The sequence below is a fragment of the Ictidomys tridecemlineatus genome, chromosome 10 (assembly GCF_052094955.1).
Source record: "Ictidomys tridecemlineatus isolate mIctTri1 chromosome 10, mIctTri1.hap1, whole genome shotgun sequence".
In the NCBI taxonomy this organism is placed as follows: Eukaryota; Metazoa; Chordata; class Mammalia; order Rodentia; family Sciuridae; genus Ictidomys; species Ictidomys tridecemlineatus.
In genome coordinates, this window is record NC_135486.1 from 33,298,643 (window position 1) to 33,323,522 (window position 24,880).

At 48.0% G+C, this 24,880-nt stretch overlaps 1 protein-coding gene and 1 long non-coding RNA gene across 22 annotated transcripts in view; both read left to right on the forward strand.

The window, feature by feature from the left end:
* The first annotated feature begins 4,152 nt into the window (after positions 1-4,152).
* Nfasc (neurofascin) overlaps positions 4,153-24,880 on the forward strand; it is a 174,483-nt gene continuing 153,755 nt past the window's right edge. For 10 of the 21 annotated variants that reach the window (XM_078022662.1, XM_078022669.1, XM_078022672.1 and 7 more), the window contains exon 1: positions 4,153-4,312. In XM_078022662.1, the coding sequence (XP_077878788.1) occupies positions 4,206-4,312 (107 nt within the window). In that variant the 5' untranslated portion in view covers positions 4,153-4,205. Of the gene's footprint in view, positions 4,357-24,880 lie in introns of all 21 variants that reach the window. The other 11 variants (XM_078022680.1, XM_078022671.1, XM_078022682.1 and 8 more) reach the window with 5 other exon arrangements.
* LOC144367190 (uncharacterized) lies at positions 8,035-9,993 on the forward strand. Its single transcript, XR_013426484.1, has 2 exons — positions 8,035-8,543; positions 9,905-9,993. It is a non-coding gene; the product is annotated as an uncharacterized LOC144367190 (long non-coding RNA).

Below are 24,880 nucleotides of genomic sequence, written 5' to 3' on the forward strand. Positions count from 1 at the left end.
CTAAGATTTTTCTGCAAAGTCAATATCTGAATTGTAAATTCTGGCTCCATTGAGGGTCCAGGACGCATTACAACACCACCAATGTATTCAAAATCATAATGGGCAATACAGTCATCCTGAATAGGACAGCTCACAAGTCAAAGGATCTTCCCAGAACACACATAATTCTAGCAGCCTCAGCTACTATAGGACTTAGGTCTGTTCTATAATAGGTTCAATTTTAGGGTAGTTTCAGGGCCTCTAGGGAGAAAAAAAAAAGACAGCATATCTCAAAGCATATGTGGGCGATTTATGGTTTCAGGATTCTTCTGACCCTAAAAAACCCAGAAGAACTTCACCCAAAAGCTCAGGTGGGTCTTTCTCACCCCTTAAGTTCCTCTTAATTACATTTTCTCTTTAAAAGATTTGTGTGTACATTATCATCTTTAAAAAGAAACGTTATACTTCTCCACTGCATGCATGATTATTCATTTACTCGTTGCCCTCTTCATGGGCTGCATTGAGCATCCTGTGCTTACCCATCTCTGCGGCTTATACCTGTGTGTCTGCAGGCCAGATTCTCAGAGGTGGTGCTTATGGATTCATTAAAAGTCTTGATGGTTCTGCCAAATTGTTCTCCCAAAAGGCCAAACCAGGTTAACTCTCTGCCTATAATGCATGAGTCGGCCTCACTCCCTGCACCTCCTGGGGACCATGTGGAAGAAGATGGCTTAGAGGGTGTAACAGGCACTGCTGAGGCCCTGCCCTGCCCCTCAGCATTCAGCATACCTGTGCATGTCCCGGACACAAGAGTAGAACAACTTGGAGGAGGACTCATATTTGCCCACCAGGCAGCCCCCTCCTCTGAGCCAAAAAGTTCTGTGACTCTGGATGTCAAGGCCAAGGAGGCTCTTGTTCCTTCACCCTGGGGGTTTCTGAGGGGTTTCTGCTCTTCTCAGGCCCAGATTTAATTTCTTTACACCAGGACCCTGAGACTTGAGTTCCAGTTCAGTTCCAACCACCAAACTACCACGTGATCTTTCACTACTCTGGGCCTCAGTTTTTCTTTGCTGTTGAAAAACAAAATGAAAGAAGGGAAGGGGTACTGGGCAATAACTAACACTTGATAACAGACGATTTTTGTTTACAAAGTGCCTTATTTCATTGATTCTCACTTTAACCTCATTTTACAGATAAGAAAAAGAAGTTACACGGGCTGCCCAAGTTCACTGTTTGCTAGAACTTTCCTAGCAAAACGTGTTTTCCTTCAACTTGACCATACTGGAATATTCTAGTATTTGTAAATCTAAAAAAAAAAATTAGGGCCTATCTTAAAATAGCAAAGCAGTTTTAAGTAGGCACTTTAGACATATCTGGGCTTCAAATTGTTACTTGGGCAGGTTTTTTGAGCATTGATTTTTTCCCCATCTAGAATAACAATGGTTAACATTTACTGAGTTTATCCTTGTTATAGGGCAAACCTTGTCCTTCATGAATTATTTCATTTTTTCTTACAACTGCCCTGTAAGGTACTATAATTATCCCCATTTTGCAGATGAAGAAACTGAAACATCAGGGCAGTGGGTGTGGAAGAACCAGTAGAAAACTGGAACACATCAAAAAGCTTCAGAAGAGCTCCTTCAAGAAAGTGAAATCAGTAGAATACCTGATGGATCTGAATGTATTGTCATAGACGATCAATGGACAACTTAGGCTTAAACTATAGGTACTGTACATAAAAACAAATTTAAAAATGGCAAATATTAACTCCAGGAAAAACAAAAAGATTTCAGGAAACTAAATGATCAGTTGTGAATGGGATTTAAGCGGTCATAATAGATACTAATTCTGATATAACCAACACCAAGATGTAACTAAATTGGGAGGCAAGGAGAGGGAAGAAAAAAGAGTTAACGTAAAGTCAAGGGGAAGGTGAAAGATGAAAGATTGTCCTTCATGGGATGAAATCAAGAGTCAGTGCCCAAACATAAAAAGCAAGAAGTAGCAATACAGCATATTATTTAGAGATATGGAGGCCATAGCCATACAAACAGCTCAAAAGAATGGAAAGGGATAACTTCTGGAGAAAACATGGGGAAAATGTACTTTGTAAAAAATCCTGTAGAATGATGGGACCTGGATTCATTTATGTGTTTGTAGAGCTTTGATAATAGTTTAAAAAGCAATAAAAGGAAAATAAATAAATTGCCCAAGTTTACCCAGATCTGATATGGTAGAGACAGAATTGTAGGGTGCTTCTGGAGTTGATGGCACAGCCGCCATGCAACACCACCTATAACGGATCTCCTCCTAGCACTAGAAGCAGCTGACATACAACAGGTGCTTAGGAAGGGAGATTCCTTTTCTTTATTCCATGGAGCCACTTTCAGTAAGCAGAAGCCCTGTCCTAGATCCAGACCTGAGGTGCCCTGGTGCTTTTTTTAAGGGTCTTTCTGTCTTTTTAAACGTTTTCCAAATGATCCTCCAGTGTCCAGGTCCTGCCAGGACCAGGAGTGGCATCTGGACAGTGACCCCAGTTTCCAAATTCTTCCTTCATTCCTTGGACATTCCCTGGACATTCCTTTCTGCCCCCCTTGGTTGGGGTTGACCAGTTTCTTGAGAAACTCCAGAATGGATACAATGGGGTTGTTCTGCTCCAGGGTATACTGTTTCATTCACAGGATTGTAAATCAGGTACGAGGGTCCTGCTGAGATGCTGATTTTGAGTGACTCAAATTGTACAGACAAGGCGCGCTCAAAAAATATTTGCCCAAAATCTCTGATACCAGAAGCAGTTTTGCTTTCAGGTCCTGCCATGTCAGCCCTCCTCCCCTTCCCTTCTGATAGTCTTTGCCCAAATACCTGCAACTGTAGGTTTCAAATAATCTAATCAAAGAGAAGAACATTTTGTCAGTTACCTGGATGATTCATCTATCATTAGTAGTCATGCTTGCCTTCTGCAAGTATTTACTGAGCATCTACAATGTGCTGAGGTGGATAATATAGCGAACAAGATGCATTCTTCTATTCAGAGTTTACAAACTGGAGAAGGAGACAGAGAGGCAGCCAGGTGGTCCCTAGATAAGAGCTGTTTGAGCACAGAGGCAGAGGAGTGCAGTGCTGCTTTGGATGGGGCCTCAGATGGGACAGTAGTTTGGATGGGGAGCTGAACTAGAAGTTCTTCCAAGACTAAGATTCTGATTCCCAGTTGGGATCTTTCCACTGTTTCAGGTGGTAACTCTAAGCCGGGGTCTCTATGCTTGCACATTAGTCCTGGCCTAATGGATTCTTCAAGTCAAAGCTAGAAGCGTCCTGGGACAATCATGCAATCAATTTTTCATGGCTCCTTTGAAGAAATCCAGGAGAAGTGTCTTGCTCATGTGACAGTTACAGAGAGAGGACTGACATCTGAATCTTTGGTGTTCAAGTCCCAGGCTTTTTCCATCCTAACTGAAATCTGGGACAGGGGTCTGAGTCTCCCTAGGGTGGGTAAAACTTCCCATTTAAAAAAGAAGATTCCAAGACTATCAGCAGTAGTCACAGCCCCAACTCGCCATCCAGCAACTCTTTCTTGGAGGGCTACCGGGAATTGATTTCAGAGGCACTCGACCACTAAGCCACATCTCCAGCCCTATTTTGCATTTTCTTTAGAGACAGGGTCTCACTGAGTTGCTTAGCTTTTGCCGAGGATTCCTTTAAACTCGCCATCCTCTTGCCTCAACCTCCCAACCGCTGGGATTACAGATGTGAGCCTTTGCGCCCGATTCAGATGCAGCAACTCTTAATCAAGAAACATTCCTGGGGCGTCTACCTTAAGCAAGTCTCTGTGCTACACCCTGGGAACACGATCTGTCCAACAAATTCCTGCCCGCAAGGAGCCACCGTCTGTCTTCTGGTGAAGGGGTATACACAGGACTGATACTCTGGGTAGTCAGCACGTAGTAGGCGCTCAGCGAATGGAACCGTGCATTGAGTATTATTTTCAGTCTGCAAAAAGGTCTCAGAGCCGGCTGAGAAGAGAAAGGACGGTTTCATGCAGTCCAGGTGCGCGAACTACTCCCCACCGCGTAGGGCAGGGCGCGTCCCGAGCCTCCTTCCCTCCTCGGTGCTCCGGTCCTCGCTCAGCAGGCGCTCGCTGCGCGGAGGGAGGGGCGCGGGGGCGCGCACGCAGGCCGTCGGGGGCGCGCCGGCCGCCCGGGGACGCGCACGAGCTAGTCTCTGCCCTAATGCGGCGGCTGGCGACGAGCGGCGCTGCAGGGGACGTGGGGGAAGTGGCGGCGCCGGCAGCGGACAGCTTGGACTGCGCCCGGAGCAGGAGCCTGAGCCCTTGGAGGTAGGGGAGCGCGGACACCGGAGAGATGGGCTGGAAGTAAAATGGTAAAACGGGGATCATGGAAACCCATCTAGCGACACCCCCTTGTTCCCGCCCTCCTCTGTCGGTCTCCATCCTCCGACCTGACCCCATCCCCCTCCGTCCGCGTCCCTATGCCTTCCTCTGTCCACATTGTCATCTTTCCCGAATCATCCAATTCTTGTATGTTTCCAGCGCACCCCCACATCATCCAGCTCCTAACCTCTCCTCACCCCAACACCCTTTCCATCTCGTTGGCAGTATCCCCTCCCCCTTCCTGCATCCTCTCCCTTTTCCCTCACTTCTCTGTCCCCATCTCATCTATGAGCCCTGCTGGCCCTTATACCTCTGTTTTCCCCAACACCCCACTTTTTATCACCCTATTCGTTCCTATTTCTTCTGCCCTGATACCAGCCCCTCTCCTTGCCCTCCCCCATCTCTTCCCCATCCCTTGCCCCCCAGTCACTCAGCTGAGTGCCTGTCTCCCCACTAGCTCCCTCACCCTTTCTGTCCTCCCCCAGCTCATCTCTGCACACCCTGTCCCAGCCTCTTCCCAGCTGCCTCTTGGTTTCCTCTCCTGCACCATGGTCCCTCTCAAGAACCCCACCTACTCCCCTAGGCTCTCAGATGGCCCGCCACATCACCTTCTCCACCTGCCTGTCCCACTGCTGCTTGGAGCCCCACAGCTTGTCCTCAGCTCCTTACTGGCCCTAGCCCCCCTTCTCTGCTTAGGGCGGCCTCCGGCTTCAAAGGCCCAATGTACTTTCTGTTGTGGACACAACCCACTTTCACCCATTTCTGCATGTTTGATCCTGTCCACGGCTGACGAGGAGGGAGACTGGGGGTTAGTAGGCCTCTGTGTTCCTCTCCAGCCACCCCTCTTCTCAAGCTGTTTAGGTTTGTTTCCTAGAGGGACTCGGGAGGGGGTGCTGAGCACAAGGAAACTAGGATTGGAGAGGTGCAGGGTCCAAGGGGACAGATAGTAGGCTCATCCTGGGCCTTGTTCTCAGCCTTGGGGTGTAAAAGGTCTGGGTGAGAACCCCTGCTGGAGTGCTAGAAAATTTTGGATTTTAGAAAGGATTCTTCCTCAGCCTCTAAATCAGCACTTTGGCACCGGGAGCTGTCATGAGTGTGGCCCATGGGCTGGGCTGAGTGGGCAGAGTGCTGAATCACCTAGACTCTGGTCCCCATGGCAGCCCCTCTGCTGCCCTGAGCCAGGGTCTGCTTCTGGTTCCTTCCTTGGTTTTTGGCATGTGTGTGTGTGCTGGGCAGAGATGCCTCTTCCCTCAGTCTGGAGGAGTGGACAATGCCCCTTTTCTGCCTGTCTGTCTCCCTGGCATGAGGGCCTGGTGTGTCTCATCTACCCTTGGAACTGTGGTGAGCCCTGCTGGGCTCCGGTCAAATCTCCAGCAAGGCAAGGGCAGGCCGCAGGGCTTTGAGAACTGGTTGGGCAGGAGTTGAATGGTTTCGATGGGGCTAGAGATGGGCACATTCAGAACCTGTAAAACTTTAAGCATAAGTAGAAGCCCAGGGAAATGTGCCTGGAGATGGAAGCCCTGGGGAGGGGGCTATACCAGCTGTGGGGGTGGGACTGGTAGAGGAGGGCAGGCAGGGGTCCGTGCCCCTCTGATGTGAGGAGGATTGGCCTTGCAGGATGAGTCGAAGGACATGAGGGTCTACTACCCATGGAATACATTCTACCTTTTACCCTGACCCAGCTGGCACTTCTGAGGGAACAATTTCTCCCCTTAGTCTTTGGATTTAGCTGAAGGCATGTTGTGTGTGTGGAGAGAGAGCAAGAGAGAGGGAGAGAGAGACAATGATACCGAGAAAGAAAGAGACTTAACACTTAGCTCCAGAACTTGTGTTTGCCACTGTGAAACAGAAAATGACAGCCCATTTCCTGTCTTGGGGACCTCAGCTGAAACTCAGAGGCTGAAATTGGAAGGTGAAGAGCAAACTGCCCACAGATCCTGTCCCTTTTCTGCAAGGCTCCCTCACTTTGGAAATCTGAACAGTTGGACTCTTTCAGATGATGCGCGGCAACTCTACCTGCCTCCTGCCTCCGGCAGGGCCTCCTAGGGCTCCTACGTCTGGGGCACTGGCTGCCCCCTGCATTGTTACCCTTCTGTGTCCCCTCCCCATCATGGGCGGGGGTGGGGCGGAAGCTTCCCCTGGCATCAGTGGCTCAGGGCTGCCAGCTTTTCCTGGTACAGGGAGGAGGCATCACCTGCAGCTGTTGTCGAGTGCTGATTGGATTATGGTTCTGACGTTGGAAGTGCTTGATTGGGGCTCAGGTTAAGTGGGGGATTCTGATAACAGCGCACATATTTTCCAGTTTTGCCCAACAAATCTCACCCCTTGTCCTCTTGTTTGGCATCACAAAGGCTACGGGGAGCTAAACCTAGGTACAAAGAGAAAAGCCAGCTCCCCAGAGAGCTGGGGCAAGACCTGCCAGTTTGTGCCTTGCGGGCTCCCTGTGGACTGCACAAGACTGTGTGTTTCAAGGGCTGGTCCTTTCCGGGGCACATTGTGGAGATGGCTTAGACCTGGGGGTTTTGTTTTGACTTTGGATTTCCGAGTGGGACAGATCAGAGGAGGGTCCTATTTTTGCAGTGACTGTGAGTCAGGATTCCAAGGCTCCGATCGCTCTGTCGCAACCTATTTCCTACCTTTGGTACCAGGCCTCTCCCTCAGGCTGATTGGGAGACCAGAAGTATACTGAGATCTTAAGACCATCCAAGAGTTGGTGTGTAAGGATCTGACCTTTGACTTTAGAAAAAGACATTTTTAGATGAGAAAGGGGGAGGCAGAGAAGTTCAGCTCTCAGCCTGTTCAGCTGGGGGTGAGTGCTGGGGGAGGGAAGAAACAAGAGGAACTGAAATCTGGATCTGTAACTTATTCATTTCACAGATACCCAGTTAGCCCTACACTGTGCTGCTCTGCTAGGCTCTGAGATTACAGAGAGGAAAAGTAAGGCAGACTTGGAGGTCCCAGAGGTCCCAGCATCATGGAAGTAAGAGAGACAGGTAATCAGACAGCAGGATCTCAAATTCTCATGGTGTCAGCCCCCTTCTTGATGGCTGGGAAGAGGGCTTGGTTGATGTCATTAGGAATGGTAGCAGAGCTGACCCTGAAGTTGACTGTCAGGAAAAGGGTGGGGGAGGAGGTGAGATTCAGCTTATCAGATCCCCCAGCTGGAGGGGCAGCTGGAGGGGTGTAGCTGAATCCCCCTGGGTACTGCTGCAGCTTCATGCAGAAACACCCACAGGGAACTTTGGGTCAAGGTCCCAACTGCTTTACTTCACTCTCCTAAGAACTTGCATTTTAGAGGTAAAGCATGGTCTGAAAGTGCTTAGAATGCCAGAGCAAACAGAGGAAGGAGGCCCATTCTGCCCTCAGGGAGCTTCCAAACTGATGGCGGAATAGCAGGTACCTGCACAGGGTCATGCTCAGAAGCAAGGTGAGGAAAGCACTGTGAGATAGTGATACGCATGAAGGGGTCTTGGGGTTATGAGTGGGTCAGAGTCAGGTAGAGGTCATCAGAGCAGTCCAGATGGGGGTGGGCTGATAGTAAGCAGGGGACACCCTCCGAAGTTATATACTTGAGTACAGGTCACCATGACTAGCTAAACTGGGAAAAGAACCTGAGGCGGGAGACTCCTGGCTTCATCTGTCTGAGTGGCCGTTTCTCTTTCCCACATGCCAACTGAGTTCATTTCATTCATCTGTCCCAAGCCTTTAAATGTGGACCGAGACTGTGCTAGTTGCTGAGAAATGAGTTGAGTTGGAGAGAAAGAAGTGAAGACAAATTAAAACAGCACAAGAAATGCTATGAAAGGTTGAATGGGTTCCTGGCATGGTAGGTACTTGGCTGAGGGGTCACAGTGAGCAGAGGACCTGGAGTAACCACCAAACTAATTTTGACGCTAGATCCCCATGCCTCGACTGACACAGCTTGATGGCAAACATTTGAGCAGTGACTCAAAATGTCCAGGTAGCATCCAGGCCTCGCTGCTAGGGTAGACGTTGGATGCCCATGGCCTGGCCTCTGGGACTGCAGGGGAAGGTTCTGGGAGCTCGGGCTATGCTGGGTTCCTGTAGGCACTTCTGCAGCTTTGCTGACCCAGGGCATTGGTCAGATTGTCCAGCCAGCTTGAGAACCCTGGAGCCACCCTCCTTTCATTAGCCCCTGAGGCAAGCTGGGGGCCAGGTAAGTGGCTTAATAGCAGTAGTCATCATTACTGAGTGCTTACTATGTGCTGGGTATCCTACTGTAGGCTTTATGTGAATCACCTCATTTCATCCTTTGAGTTAACTAGACAAGAGTTTTAGTTAGGATTCAGGCTTTTCAGATAATGAAACAAATTTGGGGAGGGTCTTACTTGTTTAAGATCTCAAAACAGGTAATTGCAGAGGCAGATTTTTTTGTGTGTGTACCAGCGATTGAACACAGAGACATTCAACCACTGAGCCATATTCCCCAGCCCTTTTTGTATTTTATTTCGAGACAGGGTCTCACTGAGTTGCTTAGAGCCTCTGTAAGTTGCTGAGGCTGGCTTTGAACTGGCAATCCTCCTGCCTCAGCCTCCTGAGCTGCTAAAATTACAGGCATACAGCACGGTGCCTGGCCAGAGGTAGAATTTAAACCTACATTTGTTTGATTTCAAAGTCCATGTCCTGTCATCTATTATACTGAGCTCTCCCAGGCTTGTTGGAAAATAAAGAACTGGAATATTTTGTTTTCATGTACAGTTTAGGAAAATCTGTTAGATAGGCTCAGTTAAAATGCATTTTTGAGTACCTATGATATCCCTGTGAAAGACAGAAATGTGGTTCCTGCTTCCAATTGGAGAAGTAAGGCACAGAAAGCACCTTGGGAACAATACACAATGGTGTGTGATGAAGGCTGCTTAGACCCTGGACAGTAACCGTTCTCAGTAGGCATGATCTGTCAACTGGACCAAGCTGTTGGAGTTGGGGAGGTGATGTGACCTTTGAGGTCAGATAACCCTAGGCTTCAGCCCTGCTTCTTCCACTTGCTTCTGGGCTGCTGAAGTTCACTGTAAAATGCAGATACTAATATAGCCTTATGGAGCTGTCATAAGGATTAGATGTGCTAAAGATAGGAAGGCCCTGCTCAATACCCAGTGGGGAGCAAATGCTCCTCAAGTGGTAACTGCTGTTCACAGAGGAGGGGGCTGTGGCCTTGAGCCTGGACAGATTGATAGAATTTGCTAGACAAGGAGGGTGTTCTAGAGGAGGGAACCCACCAGATGTATTAGTAAAAACTTGGCAGGTTCAGGTTCTCTAGGGAGGAAATAAGTGGTCTGCTTCCTCTTATCTGCTCTCTACCCTCACCCTGCTCCTGCCTGTCTTGCAGGGACAGGACAATCATCTTAAAAAGGGCTTATACTTCTGGCTTTACTATTAACAGAACTTAAATGTGTTTCTCTGTATAAAATTAGAAAATTGGTTTAAGTTCTTGTCCCAGAAGCCACATCTCTGGGATTTATGTCATTGATTAATTTCTTGTCCTTTCTCTTTTCTCCCAAATGCAACTCTATGAAAAAGGTGGAGTGTTTGGGGCACGGAGGGGTCATCCCCTCAGGCCTCTGTCTCTGGCTCCTGCAGATCCCCTCCTCTGGGAAGCAGCTGCCTGAGCATCTGCCCTCTCTTCCTTCACCTGCTCCTCCTCAATCTTCCCTTCCCTGACTGGCCCAGCCCCTCCTGAAAGGCCTCCCTGGCAGCCCCTCTCCCAGTCATTATGATGCTAATCATGTTGTTAATTTTTCTAAGATCTAGAAAGAAAGCCCCAATCTGTTGTAATGAATTTAATTAGAGAGGGGCTTGAAGGGCTTCAGAACCTCTTACCAGGATCACAATAAACAGAGTTAACGAGATAAACAGCCTGAGATCAGCCGCTCAGGGCTTGGAAGAGAGGATTTCCACCGCCTGTCTGAGTCCTAGAGTAAGAAAGTCCTTGGCACCTAGAGTTGGAGGAAGCCTGGTCTGCTGTCCTCCAGGTGGGCCCCACACAGCCCCAGGTACTTAGCTTCTACCTAGTTCTGCCCGTAGGTGGCAGAGGAACTTCTTGAGAAGATCTGATCATTCTTATTATCATCACCAAGCATTTACAGAGCACCCACTCTTTGAGGCAGGGATACTATGTCTTTTGGGAACAACACAGAGGCTTATCCGGCCCCATCTTTGCCTTCTAGGTGATGAGAGATGTATCTTCAAATATAAGAAACATTTGCTAATTCCAGACAGCACTGCCTGTTAATGGACTATGACATTAGACGTGGGTGACCTATTAAAGGCTTGGGCAAGAGAAAGTACCTGCCATGGACTTGATATAGCCACACTTGAAAACTCAATGACCCCAAGTGCTGGGGTCTTTGTTTTGCCATACTTGTGCTGGGGTATCCTGCTTTGCCTCTCTCAGCACATAGACTGGGCAACTTGGGGAAAGGCCGGGTAGGACAGGGGAATTCAGGCTTCAGCTAGTGTTCCTGGATCCAGCTTTGGCCAGCTGGGGCCAGATCTAAGTTTTGTTCTCAGATCTTGTGATTTTTCTGGAATGAAAGTGGATGGCTGGCAGAAGAATTCCAAGGACTTTCCCCAGTGATGAGAGTTCCCTCCTTTTATGCCGATGCTAGCCAATTTGCTTTGGCAATAAGATTTAAAAAAAAAAAAAAAAAAAAAAACAAGTACTTAATGGAAGCTTAAAGTTCTAGGGAAGTTTCATAAGTTCTCCCTTTCTATTAGTAAGAGTCATCTGATATGCATAGACATGTGTCTATGTGTGCGTTGCCTAAGTCCCTGAAACTATTCCAATGACATTCGTGGTATAGTTGGATCTTTATTTGTAGTGTAAAAGTTATTAAACATTTCTGGCCTTAATTCTCCTTATGCAAGAGAGGAATTGTCACCTCTATATCTTATTGTGTGTAGATACATTAGACAAAAGCTTTGAGGATAGGATTATTAAATATGAGGAAGCATCATAACTATCTTTTTGACAAGGGAGTCTAATATTGAGTTGAGATTCAAAGTCACTTTCCCCCTGGAATGCCTTGACTTGTGACACCAGCCCGAGTTTTACTTGGGGGCGTCTCCCACTTGTTTGCTTCCTGTTATTTTCCGTAATTAGGAATGAAGTGAGTACACTGCTGCGGGTGTTAGTTGACCTAAATGAGAGAAAGTTGCATGACAGACATTGTTATCATGTCATTGTTGGAAAATCTGTTGTGTAGTATTTTTCCACATGTGGAGTTAACGCATTCTTTATGAAGGAAAATGCCTCTGAGGCCACAGCCAATTTTCCTATGTGACATAGGCAGGGACAGAAACTTGATCCCTTTCTGATCATCATCACCCACAGAGTGGAACTAAAGCCTTTGGAACTTTGTATTGGGAACTAACCCAGGATTCTCTGGCTGATCCCAGCTCTGGGCTCTGCCCATGTTTTATAAAATAATCATTGCATCTGCAGTTACCCTTTCAAGGCCCTATTGTATGCAGAGTGCTTCTCTAGGTGGAAACTAGTTTTGAGAGAATCCTCAATTCATGAATAGTAGAAATATTTTAGTCCAAGATCCTTATTTTACCCAACAAGAAACTGAAACTCTGAAAGGTGGCATGACTTTTACTTGTGTTAGTGTGACGAGTTGCTGGCAAAATCTAGTTCTTCTTTCACATACTGGCCCACCTGGAACTTTAAAATGCTCCTATGACACTAGTCATTGGACGTGATGCTATGTCATGGAGTTTCTTAAAGTGTGCTCTGAACTAGAAGTGCTTTGGGATGTCAGAGGAGGGAGGGAATCAACATAGACCAAAGTTCTTGGGGGAGGTTTGGAAAAGATGTGGGGACTGGCTTTGTCCTCTGGTGGGAAGGAGTCAAATAGGCAAAGGTAAGGAAATGGTGGGGCAAAAGAACAGCCAAAGGTTTTAGAGGAGGGAAGCACCTGGGGTGGGGACATGGTGAACTGAGCACATGAGGCTGTCAAAGGTGCAACTAGAGACCAGCGGGGGCCGGACTGCAGAGAGCCTTGACTTTGGAACTGAGGAGCTAGATGTCTTGGTGCTGGTGAGGAGCCTTTGAAACTTCTGAGCTGACCTGCCTCTGTTCTGAAGACAAGGTTGAGGTGTTAGAGGTTAGGTGTTAGGTGGGAAACCCTCTCAGGCACCTATACTGGTCTGCGAGGGGACAGTTCCTTCTGAAGGTGTGTTTGAGGAACAGGGGCATGTGGAAACTTTCTGGAGCGCTGAGAGGTTGCTGTCCAGGGTGCTGATCCGACCTGTCCTCTGAAAGATTTTCTCCCCAGTGACACCAGGTTAGAAAGTACCGCCGAGAAATGCTTGGAACTGTCCAGAGGGCGTCAGAACAGGATTCTGGCTAGAACAAGGCAGCAGGTGGCCTTTCTGGCAGGGAACTGGCTACAGCATCTGACTTCACAGTCCCTGTGATGAAAGCAAAAGGACGGGTCCCCTTAGGAAGGAGAGACGGTGTGTGTACACAAATGCATGCTAAGAGGACTCAAGTGGTAGGCAGCCCTGCAAGCTTTGCTCCAGGGCCTTTGTGTGGGGGGAAGAATCTCAGCCCATTGCTTAATGCATTGTGAACATGTCCTTCCTCTGCTCAGCACTCCTCGGGGGCCGAGAGACTCTCCAGCAAACTGGGAGAGAGCAGAAGACCCTGCTCATTACTTCACCTGAAATATATAAATGCTTGATATTCGTGCTGCCCAATAGAAGTTTCTGTGCAGAGAGAAATGTTCTGTATCTACACTGCCCAACGTGGCAGCCACTAGTTCCATGTGGCTACTAAGCACTTGAAATGTGGCTCATGTGACTGAAGATTTGAATTTTGAATTTAAACTAAGTTAAATTTAAATTTAAGGGGCTGGGTATGTAGCTCAGTGGAAGGGTGCTTGCCTCGCATATGTAAGGCCCTAGGTTCAATCCAAGCACTGCAAAAGAATTTTTTTTTTAATTTAAATGGCCACATGTGGCTAGTGGCTACTGTATTAGACTGTATAGTCGCATATAGTCAGAATCCTTGACCATGCCCACTTACCCTTATTTATTGACCCCTCATTACCTAAACTTGTACGGTACACTGTGAAGTAGCCTTTTGAATGGGGGTGGATTTGATAAGTTCCTGGAGAAAGCCCCACTTTGAGTCCAGACTGAAGCCCTTGTCTGGCCATGAGTTTTGTCTGGATTTTTCTTGTTTTCACAATGAGAACAACCTTACATGGCACCCTGAAGTTTTCTGTTCAAGGGCACAGAGAAGCCGCCTTGGATTCTGGCTGAGGTCCAATACTTGGAAGCCTCAAATGACAAAGCAGGCAGTGTGGGTGGCTCTGGGGCGAAGTGGAGGGACGATGAGGTGCTCTTGAGTCAGATGCTGAGGGCATCGGGTGTAGAAAGGTTCCTGTCTTGAGCCTTCTCCCTTTCTGACTCTGGGTGTTCACTCCCGTTCTGTGCACCTGGTATCGTGGATGTGGGTGTGGGTGAGTGGCAGAAGTACTCGAGAGGACTAGAGGAGACTGGAGGACTCATGCCAATCCATCAGCAAGCCAAAAGACTGGAGCATTGTGTTGGCATGTGCCAGTGTCCATAGGCCTGCCTGACTGCATGGAAGGGCCTGCTTTTCTTGGTCTTAGGCTTGCTCTTTGTAAGTCTGAAATGAGCTTTTTCAAGGAATGCTTTATCTTTTTCTTCTTTTCTCTCATAGAATCTCACTGTGCTGCTAGTCATCCTTAATAAATGCCTGCTTCTGAGAAGCTCTTTGTTAGCCTGGAGCTATGGGTTTGACCCTTAGGAAATGTGTGCACGTGAATACAAATAGTATTTATTGGACCCCTGCTGGGTGCAAGTGTCTGCACTCAGTACTGTGGGCAGTGACAAAGGAGGAGCTGGGGAGGGCTGCTCCGAGTCTGATGGGAGTTTAGAGGCAGGCACGTGTGAAAAATCACACACACACACACACACACACACACACACACACACTCCCCAGATAGACAGAGACAAAGACAGAAGTGGTAGCAGGATCCGGAGCTGGGGTGGGGTGCGAAATGCTGGAGGGGCCAGATGATGTGAGTGCCTCTGTCTGGCTGTCTCTCGAGGATTCCCTCCTTCACTAGGCTTAGCTGGTACCAGCCACCTCCATGCCTGCAGTGACAGTGCCGTCTTTATGGGTGGCCGGGCAGCCTGCTCTCTCATGGGGGCTATGCGGAGCCAGTGCTGTCCTTAGCTTGCCTCTTCTGTGAGAAGAGCACTCCAGGAGGGGGAAGGGACAGTGGGGACCAGGACTGTGTGGAAGGGGAGGAAACTCCTTTTTCTTCTTATTCCTTAAATGGTGACTGCAGATTTCCTCTTAGTCACAGAAGGGTTTGTTGGGATTCCAGCAGCTCTAGACATGGAGCCCCATGATGCAGACCCAGGTGCAGCTTGGAGGAGAAAAGAGAAGCAGAATTTGGCCACGTGGCTCCCCATAGGCACCAGTGCCCCTGCCCTAATCACTAGGGTATTCTCTGCCTGGCGGGGGCAGGTGGGCTTTGTCTCTCAGTGCACCTGGGAAAGGACTTCTCTGCTTGGCCTGTAGGGAAGGGTCTACCTCTCACTGACCTGCCCAAAGTGCTTCTCAGGCCGCTGCATCCACCTGGGATCATGTTGACATGCAGATTCAACCCAGACTAGTAGGTCTGGGCTGGGCCTGAGAATCTACATTTCTAACAAGCTCAGAGGTGATGCCAATACAGCTGGAATCCAACCACACTTTGATGGATGAGGCCCTCTATGTGGGATCTCAGTCCTGCCCACATGTTAGCTAGCATCATCTGGGGAGATTTTATGGGATGCCGACAGCTGAGACCCACCCCACGCCAAATAAACAGCCTTCTTTGCAGGCAGGGCCAAGGCACTGTCATGTGATCAAGGCCCCCAGGTAATTGTAGCATTCAGCCCTGGCTGAGAACTCCTGCTTCTCCTGATGGGTTCTGCCTGCTCTGCTGTGCCTTCACCTGGCTGTGCCTTTCTTACCCAGGAGACTGTATGTGGCCTGAGGGCAGGGAATGCCTTATTGGTACCTTCTTCTGTGGAGGTACCATTAGCCATGCTGGATCCAAGAACGCAGTTGTCTTAAACAGACCAGTTCTACTCTTGGAACAGTAACTCACAGTGGTACCTGGTTTATGTACTTAGTAAACTTTCAGTAAATATATACTGAGTGGATGATTATGCACCAATGTGGGGCAATAGAACAGGCATTGGTTAGGGATGTGACAATTAGGGTTAAAGTGTCTAGGACAAGCTATTAGCCTTCCTTAGCTTTAACTTTCTCAGTTTGAAATGGGGATACCAATGCCCCACTAAGGGGACTATTTAAATAAGCACATCATCATACTGAGTCATCACCACCCTTGAATTGAATGTTATTTGTCCCCATTACACTGAGAAAATGGAAGCTGAGAATGGAACCAACTTGCCCAAAGTGGCACAGCTTTAGGTGCCAGGACTGGGATCGGATCTGGGCCTTTCTGATTCCAGTCTAATAGTCCAGGCTCATGGCCCATCAGGCAGTTTGGGGTTCCAGCACAGGCCCTTGTCCCTTTTGTTTGAGAAACTTCCTTGTCTAAGGGTTGCTTGCGTGAAGAATGAGCGAAGAGTCCCTGGCAGGGTGTTAGGGGTGAGGCCATGGAACTCTCCGGTTCCCAGCCATTGTCATCCCATCAAGCCACTACTCAGTTCTCAGCCTTCCTGGGGCCCAAGGCTAAGGCTGTAGCACTTTCCCCAAAGAAGAATCATCATCTGTCCCCACAGACCCGTCTCTGCTTGACAAAGCCACAGAACCAAGCTCTGATCTGTTTTTCTAGGTTTACTTTTCATTCTGGGAAGGGACCGATGCAGGGCCCATGAAAGTGACGACATAAAAGGAAGACCATCCCGTGAGCCTCCCTGCGTCTACCTTACTTCTAGGTGTGATGTCAGCGGGCGTCTGTTGTTACCACCTGTTGTTGGTTGCCCCATTTTGGGTGGGTGGGTGGGGTAGCCACCTCCTTCAACAGGTTGATCATGGAGAGAAGGTCCTAATGTCTGCTCTCCTGCTGCCCACCCTTCCAGCCTCCATGGAGATGCCAGGATTATAGGCCACATTCCTGCAGAACTCAACGTGGCCAAGCTGGTCAGTAAGAGGTGGCAGGGAGGGATAGTTTGCACAGTCTGGCTCAATAGGGTGCTTATCTATCTGAGCTTGGAATAGTTGTTGAACGCAGGACCTTATCAGGTACTCTCTGAGCTAACTGGATCCACAGTGAGAAAGAACTGTGCATAGTGTACACACCAGAAACCCCGGCCTTGCCATACAGAAACCACGATGCCCCAAAGTAGGCTTGAGATATCCGCTTCCATTGCTCCTCACTGAGATGGGACTCACTGTTCGAATCTGGTGCACATCTGTTTTCTTGCTATCTTCTCATTTGACTGACCACTCTCCTAATTTTTTTATTCCATAAAATTCTGGGCTAGGATATTGGTTTCCTATATCAGGACCATTATCACAACATTCAGAACTTTCTTAAGCTTCATTTATGAATTGTTCAGACTTTAATTACAGAGGGCTGATCCATGGTGTTGCTTTTAGGACAGTCTCTGATAAATTCCATATTGTATTATGCACCCCACTTCTTTCTCTGTGGGTGTCCCTGAAGTTTTGTTGCTGACTTTTTTTCCCCCTGTCTCTGACATGCTCCACATCTGATGGGGATAAAGGTTTCCAGTTAGGTCTGGGCTAAAGATGGATCCCTTGTCATCCAGAAGCCTGGCCACCCACCGGGCATTCTGTGCAACACCTTTGCATTGCGCACCTGACTGGAGAGGTCGGGGTTATCTTTCCATTCCCGCTGCTCTGTAGCTCTTCCAACATGACCTGCCCCGAGTGTCATGGGAACCAGCGTGAAGGCTGCCCAGCTGCTGGGACTTGGATGGGTTTTGCGAACGACTAGAACTTGGATGAGTTGGACCGGTGGCCCCCAGGACTCTGCCTCATTTCCTCCTCCATCCTATTGTCCTCAGCCATGGGGCCATTGGTTGTTGTGGTTGTTGTCATGCTACCCTGATAATCGGTGGCACAGGCGAGGTGGGCCTGCTGGGTGCTGGAGATGCAGGAGAAGCTGGAGGATAAAGGAGAGTGGCAAACAGCTACGAGTGCTCTGTGGCTGGGCCCTCCTGCAAGGGTCTGGAAGGCTTGTCTGGGATTGAGTCAGAGCTGTGCCAAGTTTTGGCCCCCTTCTGAGTGAGCCTGGGTAAATCCTCTCTGAACCTGAAACCTTGAAAAAGAAAGAGGGACTCTCTAAATGGCATTATAAAAAATAACAGCTGGGACTTCTGAGTCTAAGAATGCTGTTTCTCAGTGGCCTAGTGGTATCATCTGGGCTCTACCCATGTGATCTTGTGTTGGGGACAGGTCAAAACAGGCCAAGGACTACTCATTGGTGGCTAAAGATGCTCTTGCTGGGACTATAGATCTTTGTGTGTTGTTGGGGGGGTGCTGGGGATTAGAACCCAGAATCTTGTACATGCAAGGCTAGTACTCTACCAACTGAGCTATATCCCTGGCCTCCCAGATATTTATTACTATCATCATTATTATTGAAAGTTTCACTGAGCTAGTTAACCCATGTGCACTTGCCAGAAGTAGTTCAGCACGTGTACCTTTACGGTCCCCACGGTCGCATCTTGCATAACTATAGGACATGCTCACAGTCAGGATATTGACATCAATCTCATTCTCCTCTTACTCCCGTTTCCCCAGTTTGTGTTTGTTTCCCCACTTGTTTGTGTGATTTTGCTCCAGATAGTTTGCTTTTTTCCTGTTCTCTTCTGACCAAGTTTGTTGTTCGTGTGAAACTCTGAGTGAGCGCATCTGGTCTTGGAAGTGGAAGACCGTGCAAGAGCAAGGACCCTGGGGTCCGACTTCCTGGTTCTGTTCTGGCTGTCTGTGCACTGACTGTGTGATCTTTTGCAAAGGCCTTAAATCTTCCTTAACATTCATCTTTAAACTGGGAAGTGAAATATCCTGCGTGGGGTTGTTGCATTAAATAATGCCCTTGAACCCTCTTGGCATAGTGCCTGAGAAAAAGAGGTGCTTTTGAAAGTTTGCTGTAGTCGTTATTTCCCACCTCCCGCTCCTGACAGTAGTGTCACGTTCAAGCAGGGCTCCTGGATTATTATTATTTTTTTAGGCAGGATCTACTGAGTTGCTCTGATTGGACTTAAACTTGTGAGCCTCCTTCACCTCTGGAGTGATTGAGATTACAGATGTGCGCCACCATACCTGACCACACTTCTGGCCATGGTGGGCAATCTCAAAATGTTTTTGAGCCTCAAATGGGTGCTCAGTTGTATGCTAGGCGCTGTGAGAATTACAGAGGAGACAAAGAAGCAGGTTTTGTCTCAATAAACCTTGTACTGTAGTTGAGGAAACTTCCAGGATATTCATGCATAGTAGATAGCTCACTTTACAGGCAATAAAAGATAAATGCAAATGGATGGCTTAGGCCACAGGGGCTCCTGAGTTTGGAAGGAAAGGAATAGCTAACTGTTTATGGTGGTGCACACTTGTAATCCCAGCAACTCAGGAGGCTGAGGCAGGAGGACTGTAAATTCCAGGCCCACCTCAACAACTTAGAGTGACCCTGTCTCAAAATCAATAATAAAAGAAGGCGTCGGGATGTGGCTCAGTGGTAAAGCATTCCTGAGCCGAATCCCCGCACAAAAGTGTGTGTGTGTGGGAGAGAGAGAGAGAGAGAGAGAGAGAGAGAGAGAGAGAGAGAGAGAGAGAGAGAGAGAGAGAATGAAAAGAGAAGGGAAGAAGAAGAAAGAACATTTTAATCTGTGGTGCCTGGAATGACTTCAAGGAGATTTGGAGTGGGATTTTGAAAGTTGGAGCTCTACCTCTGTCCTTCCAATAAGCCCATCAGGTTGTCTCTCCCAAGAGGATAAGACCAAAATTCAGGAGACATGGACAAGTCCAGTTATTCTCAAGTTCTAATTCCCTCACACTGGCCACACCCAGCATGGACAAGATGGAAGGAATCCCTTTCTGATTTTAAAATGAAGCCCAGAGAGAATGAGTTAGCTGACCGGAGGAGGTTGATCAACAAAACAGAGGTACAAGTGAGACATGACCACAGAGAACTGGTCACCTGCCAAGAAAGCAGCATGTATTGGAACAAGGCAAGCTGAGGTTCTGTCCCTTGGCCTGTGGATTTCTGGCTGTCTGGCCTGAGGAGGGAAGGTGGGGGATGGAGAACAATCCACCCAGTGCAAGACCCCTTCCAGTTCCACAGCTCTGGTAGGGAACATCACGTGACCAGCACTGCACCCTCCCAGCTCTGGCAGGGTTCCAAGGCCTGGTCTCAACAACCACGGGACTTAGTGGCCCAGCCTGGGAAGAGCCCATTGTCTTCTTGCATCACCGCTGGCCGGGCGGCTTCTGGGCTAGCTAGCTTGTTCACTTTTTGTTTTGCAGAGACTGTGCTGAGTCTTATACTCAGCTGCAGCTGGGGAGCTGGCTCTTACTCAACCCTTGTCCCAGTCTGTAGAATTCCCAGTGGTCTTCATGGAAGGCTGCTAACTTTTCCTGTGTGTGTGTGTGTGTGTGTGTGTGTGTGTGTGTGTGTGTGTGTAGAAGAGAGAGAAATCTCCCAAAAAGGCAGGAAATCTCCATCTCCCTGCAGGGCTGGTAGAGACAACTCGGATGTGAAGTTGACCACTAGCAGGAAAACAGGGCTGTGCTGTGGTCATGAGCTCTAGGGGGGAGTGGCCTGTGACCTTCCCCATGCATGGCTATTGCCTCAGTAGGAGCAGCAGTAGTAATAATAGGCTAAAAAAAATGGGTTAGAAGGAAGCCCCCAAAGCTCCTAGGACCCTTAGAAGCCTGAGCTTGGAAAGACTTGGAACCAGTTATGTCCAGTCCTTTGTTTTGTGTGAGAGGAAGTGAAGGCCAAGGAAGGACCCTGCTCCTCCATGCCCAGGGCTCATCTGTTGACAGAGTCCTTGCTGCCCTCACCCCTCCAGCTCCTCCCCAGGATGCCCATGTGAGAATCAGAGGAAGGAGGGCCAGGCTTGGTCTTATTTATTTATTTTCTCTGAAGCGAAAGGGTTTATTGAGATATTTTAGGTAGCGGCCAGAAAAAGAACCAGGTCCTGGGCAGACCTACTTTGCCTTTTGTCACAGGGTTGCTTCCTAGTCTTGGGTTGAAACTGGCTGGAGAGAGAGAGGAATGTCCTGGCCCTGTCCCCAGACAGCCACCATCTCATCTTTCCTTTATGTCTCCTCACCCCTTGACTATGCACTTGGAAAGTCAGCACATCAGAGAGGACTTGACTCTTTCCTGCCATACCCCCCTCCCCCCCCAAACACCACCACAGCTTTTCTTTCCAGAATATTCCACAGACCCAGTTGAGTACCTGTGACTCCCTGCTGGCCCTACGTTGGCTGTACCTCCATCTCGTCTGAGGCGGGCTGCTTTACATTTGCTTCTTATAGGCAGTGTGTGTGTTGGGGGTGGGGAGGGCTCTCCTGTTAGTCCCTGTCCAAGATGAAAGCTTGCAGGATCCCTCCGGGGGCAGAGCAGCTCTGCTGTCGCCAAGAACTGAGAATGTGAAAGCCAGGAGAGGGTGGGGGCGTGGGGTAACTCACGCCTGACTCTGCCCTTGTTTCCCCAGAACTCTTTGAACTGGAAGCAGGGATAATTTTGCCATTTCCTAGAGGGGCACCCTGAGGCTCAGAGGGGTCCAATGAGGCAAGCCACTAGAGCCCAGCCTCCCCCTCATCCACTCATCCATTCTGTGATAGCGACAGCTTCAAATTAGAACAAAACCAGCAGAAAATATACATATTTAATATTAATGGTTATTCCTCCCAAGTGATTTCCTTTTTTTTTTTTTTTTTGCTTGTTTCTTCTCAAATTTTAGTGACTTTTATCTTTATAACCAGAAAAATAACATTCAAAAAATAAAAATTGGGGGCTGGGGATATAGCTCAGTGGATAGGTATGCTCAAGGCCCTGGGTTCAATCCCCAGCACCACAAATAATGATAATGATAATAATAATAATAATGATAATAATAATAATAATAATAATAATAATAATAATAATAATAATAATAACCTGTATGCTTTAAAAGGTATGTTTAATTTCAATAAAATTTGCGACACAGTAACGACCAAGGGGATTGCATGGAATCACTGCATCCCTGACCCACGGAGTCTGTAGAGGTTAAGTACAGGGGTGGTGGAGGGTCCCTTGCCCCTTCTCAGGATGTTTTCAGGCTATGTAGGATCTAGCTTCTGGTCTGCAGCTTACAAGCAAAGTGTTCACAATCACTTCTGCCCCAACTGTGAATGGGTCAGATCATCAGCAATGGAACTGTGCATGCCATTATTTATTAACAGCATGCTTTGTTTAAAGTACAAAAGTCAAGTTTGTCATGTTGAGGTGAGACCCCGGGGCTCCAGGGCAGTCATGTGCCCAAGGAGACCAGCTGGCCTGGGTAGATGCTGTGGGCGAGCACACATCCGTGTTGGCATCTTGCCTCCAGCCTGCTTGTCCGGCCTGCCTTCAGGGCTTGTCATGGAAGCCGGGAGATGAGGAGTCCTGAGGGGAAGAGTGGCCCCATTCTTGGGCTCCTCAGCACCCGCTCTTTGTGGTGGAGTCTCCCTACTGAAGTTGGCGCCACAGGGCGTTGTGTTATTTTTGGAGGAGAGTTAGAGCAGTGCTTGGCACCTTGAGGGAACCCTGCAAGTGTTCAGCACTGACACCGTCATCATCATGGTCGTGGTCATCTCTCTGTGCAGGCCGGGATAGACACCGTCAGAACTGACAGGGGCCTTCAAAGCAGGCAGGTCTGGGACTGCCAAACTGGGGCCTATGTCTGAGTCACCTGGAGGGCTTGTGAGAGCAGATTTAGGGCCCTGTCTCAGCGTTCTGAGGCTGTGGGTCCGGGGTCACCACCAGAATGTGCGTCCCTGCCAGGTTCCCAGCTGATGCCCTCGCTGCTCAACCAGGGACCAGACTCAGAGAGCCAGGAATCAACTCTTCGCTTTGCCAGGGGAGGCCTGAGAGGGGGCCTCATAGCCACGGTCTGCTTACCCTCTGGTTTCAGAATCGGGGCCAGACCCAGGTTTCCTGATTCCCAGTCCAGACTCTAACCTGCTGATGTTCTCACCACCTCTCCTCCTGCCAGTGCCAGCAGCTGGTTTTCGAGAGACTGTGGTGCTGAGATTGAAACTGTCGTGACTCTAGAAAGGGGACAAGAGCAGGCCCAGCAGGGCTCTGGGGGTCCGGGTCCAAATATTGAACCTGCTGCCATTTCTCTTCCAGGACGTTTTCACTAATCCCACAAACTTTGACTTACTAAGTTCCTTCTATGCAAAAATGCTGTCCCCGGCACTGGGAGAGGTGCCTCAGCACACTGGGCTGTCCCTGGCACTGGGCGGGGTACCCAGGCACACAGGACAAAGCCTGTGTTCTGCAGCAGCTCTTTCCAGCCCTTCTTGTCGGACCCCAGGACACTGCCTCATCTCCAGTAGAATTTGAAGCCATCCTTTCCCCTCGGGGCCACCATGAGAACAGGGGACTCAGCCGGCAGACAGGATACTGACCCTTGCCCTGCTCTGACTGATCAGGTGACCTCAGGTAGCTCATTCTCCTCTGTGGGCCTCCACTGTTTTCTAGAAACTTCAGTGAGGCCATGAATGAACCCATGGTGAAGACTGTTTTCCCAGCCTGTGACTTTGAAACTCTGGGGGGGGTTCTCAAATGGCTTGTAAGGACATGGACTTCGTTTCTGTTTTAATCAATCGGTTAATACCTTTATTCCTTGTTTTGCTCATTAATATGAAACAGACTCTCCTGCTGTGAGGATCTGGAAGAGTGTGAGGCCTCTGGGCTTCCATCCTCCGGTGGTGCGTTATCTGATGAGCAGCGCCAACCGCAGTGGTGGCTTTGGCCTCCTAGTAAGCTTTTCTTAGTCATCTATTGTTTATTTTATCCATAATGAACCATTAGTGGGGACAGGAAACATATGGAACTTCATGGAGTTAAGGAGAAGCACAATAATAATAGCTCCACAAATTTGCTTGAAGACTGTGGTTACCAGATTGCATTCATTTGAAGAGGATTTTTATATTATAACACATCAAGATGTTTCTAGTACTCACAAAAGGGATAATTATATTTAAGTTGGATTTTCATTCACTGAGAATAATACTATCCACATCTATAACAGAGAAGTACACATTAATCAGTCTAAAAGCCTCTCTTCTTCAGAAACACAATTTAAAACATACAAAGTACCAAATATATGAATTTCCAGCTTCAGGGCATGAGAGCAGCTTCTGACCACTTTTTTTTTAATTTTTTATTTTATTTTATTTTTATACCAGGGATTGAAGCCAGGGGCATTTAAACACTGAGCCTCATCCCCAGCCCTTTTTATATTTTATTTTGAGACAGTCTCACTGAGTTTCTTAGGGCCTTGCTAAGTTGCTGAGGCTGGCTTTGAATTTGTGATCCTCCTACCTCAGCCTCCTGAGTCACTGGGATTACAGCCACCACACCCAGCAGCTTCTGACCATTTTTATACCCAAAATTTTAAAAAATTATATCCTTTTGTACATTATGAGCATACATAATAGTGGGATCCATTGTTACAGATTTGTCCATGCACATAATATAATTTAATCCATTTCACTCCCTCATGCCTTCCCCCTTCTATCCATTTCCTCTTATCTCCTGGTCTCCCTTCCACTTTCATGCGGTGCCTATTTTACTTTTTCTTCCCTAGCTTCAATTTCGAGAGAAAACATACGGTACTTTTGTGTCCATTTGTGTCTGACTTTTTTTGTTGAACATGACCCTCTCCAGTTCCATCCATTTCCCTGCAGATGACATAATTTCAGTCTTCTGTGTGGCTGAATAAAACTCCATTGTGTAGATTTCCACATTTTCTTTATCCATTTATGTATTGACAGATACCTTGGCTGCTTCTATAACTTGGCTATTGTGAATTGTGCTGCTATAAACATGGGTTTGCATGTATCACTCTAGTATATTGACTTTAATTCTTTTGGGAAATTATTGATGACTGGGATAGCTGGGTTATGTGGTGCTTCCATTCCTCATCTTTAAGGAACCTCCCTATTGATTTCTGTTGTGCAGTGTACTAATTTATAATCCCACCAACAGTGTATGAAGTGTTCCTTTTCCCCCCACACTCTTTGAACATTTTTTTCACATATTTTTTTGGCCATTTGAATTTCTTCTTTAGAGCAACATCTGTTTAATTCATTGGCCTACTTATCAGTTGTCTCATTTGGGTTTTGTTTGTTTTGGGGGTTCTAGGGATTGAACCGGGAGCACTTAACCATTGAACCACATTCCTAGCCCTTTTTATTTTTTATTTTGAAACAGGGTTGCTAAGTTACTTAGGGCCTCACTAAATTGCTGAGGCTGATCTTAAACTTGCTAT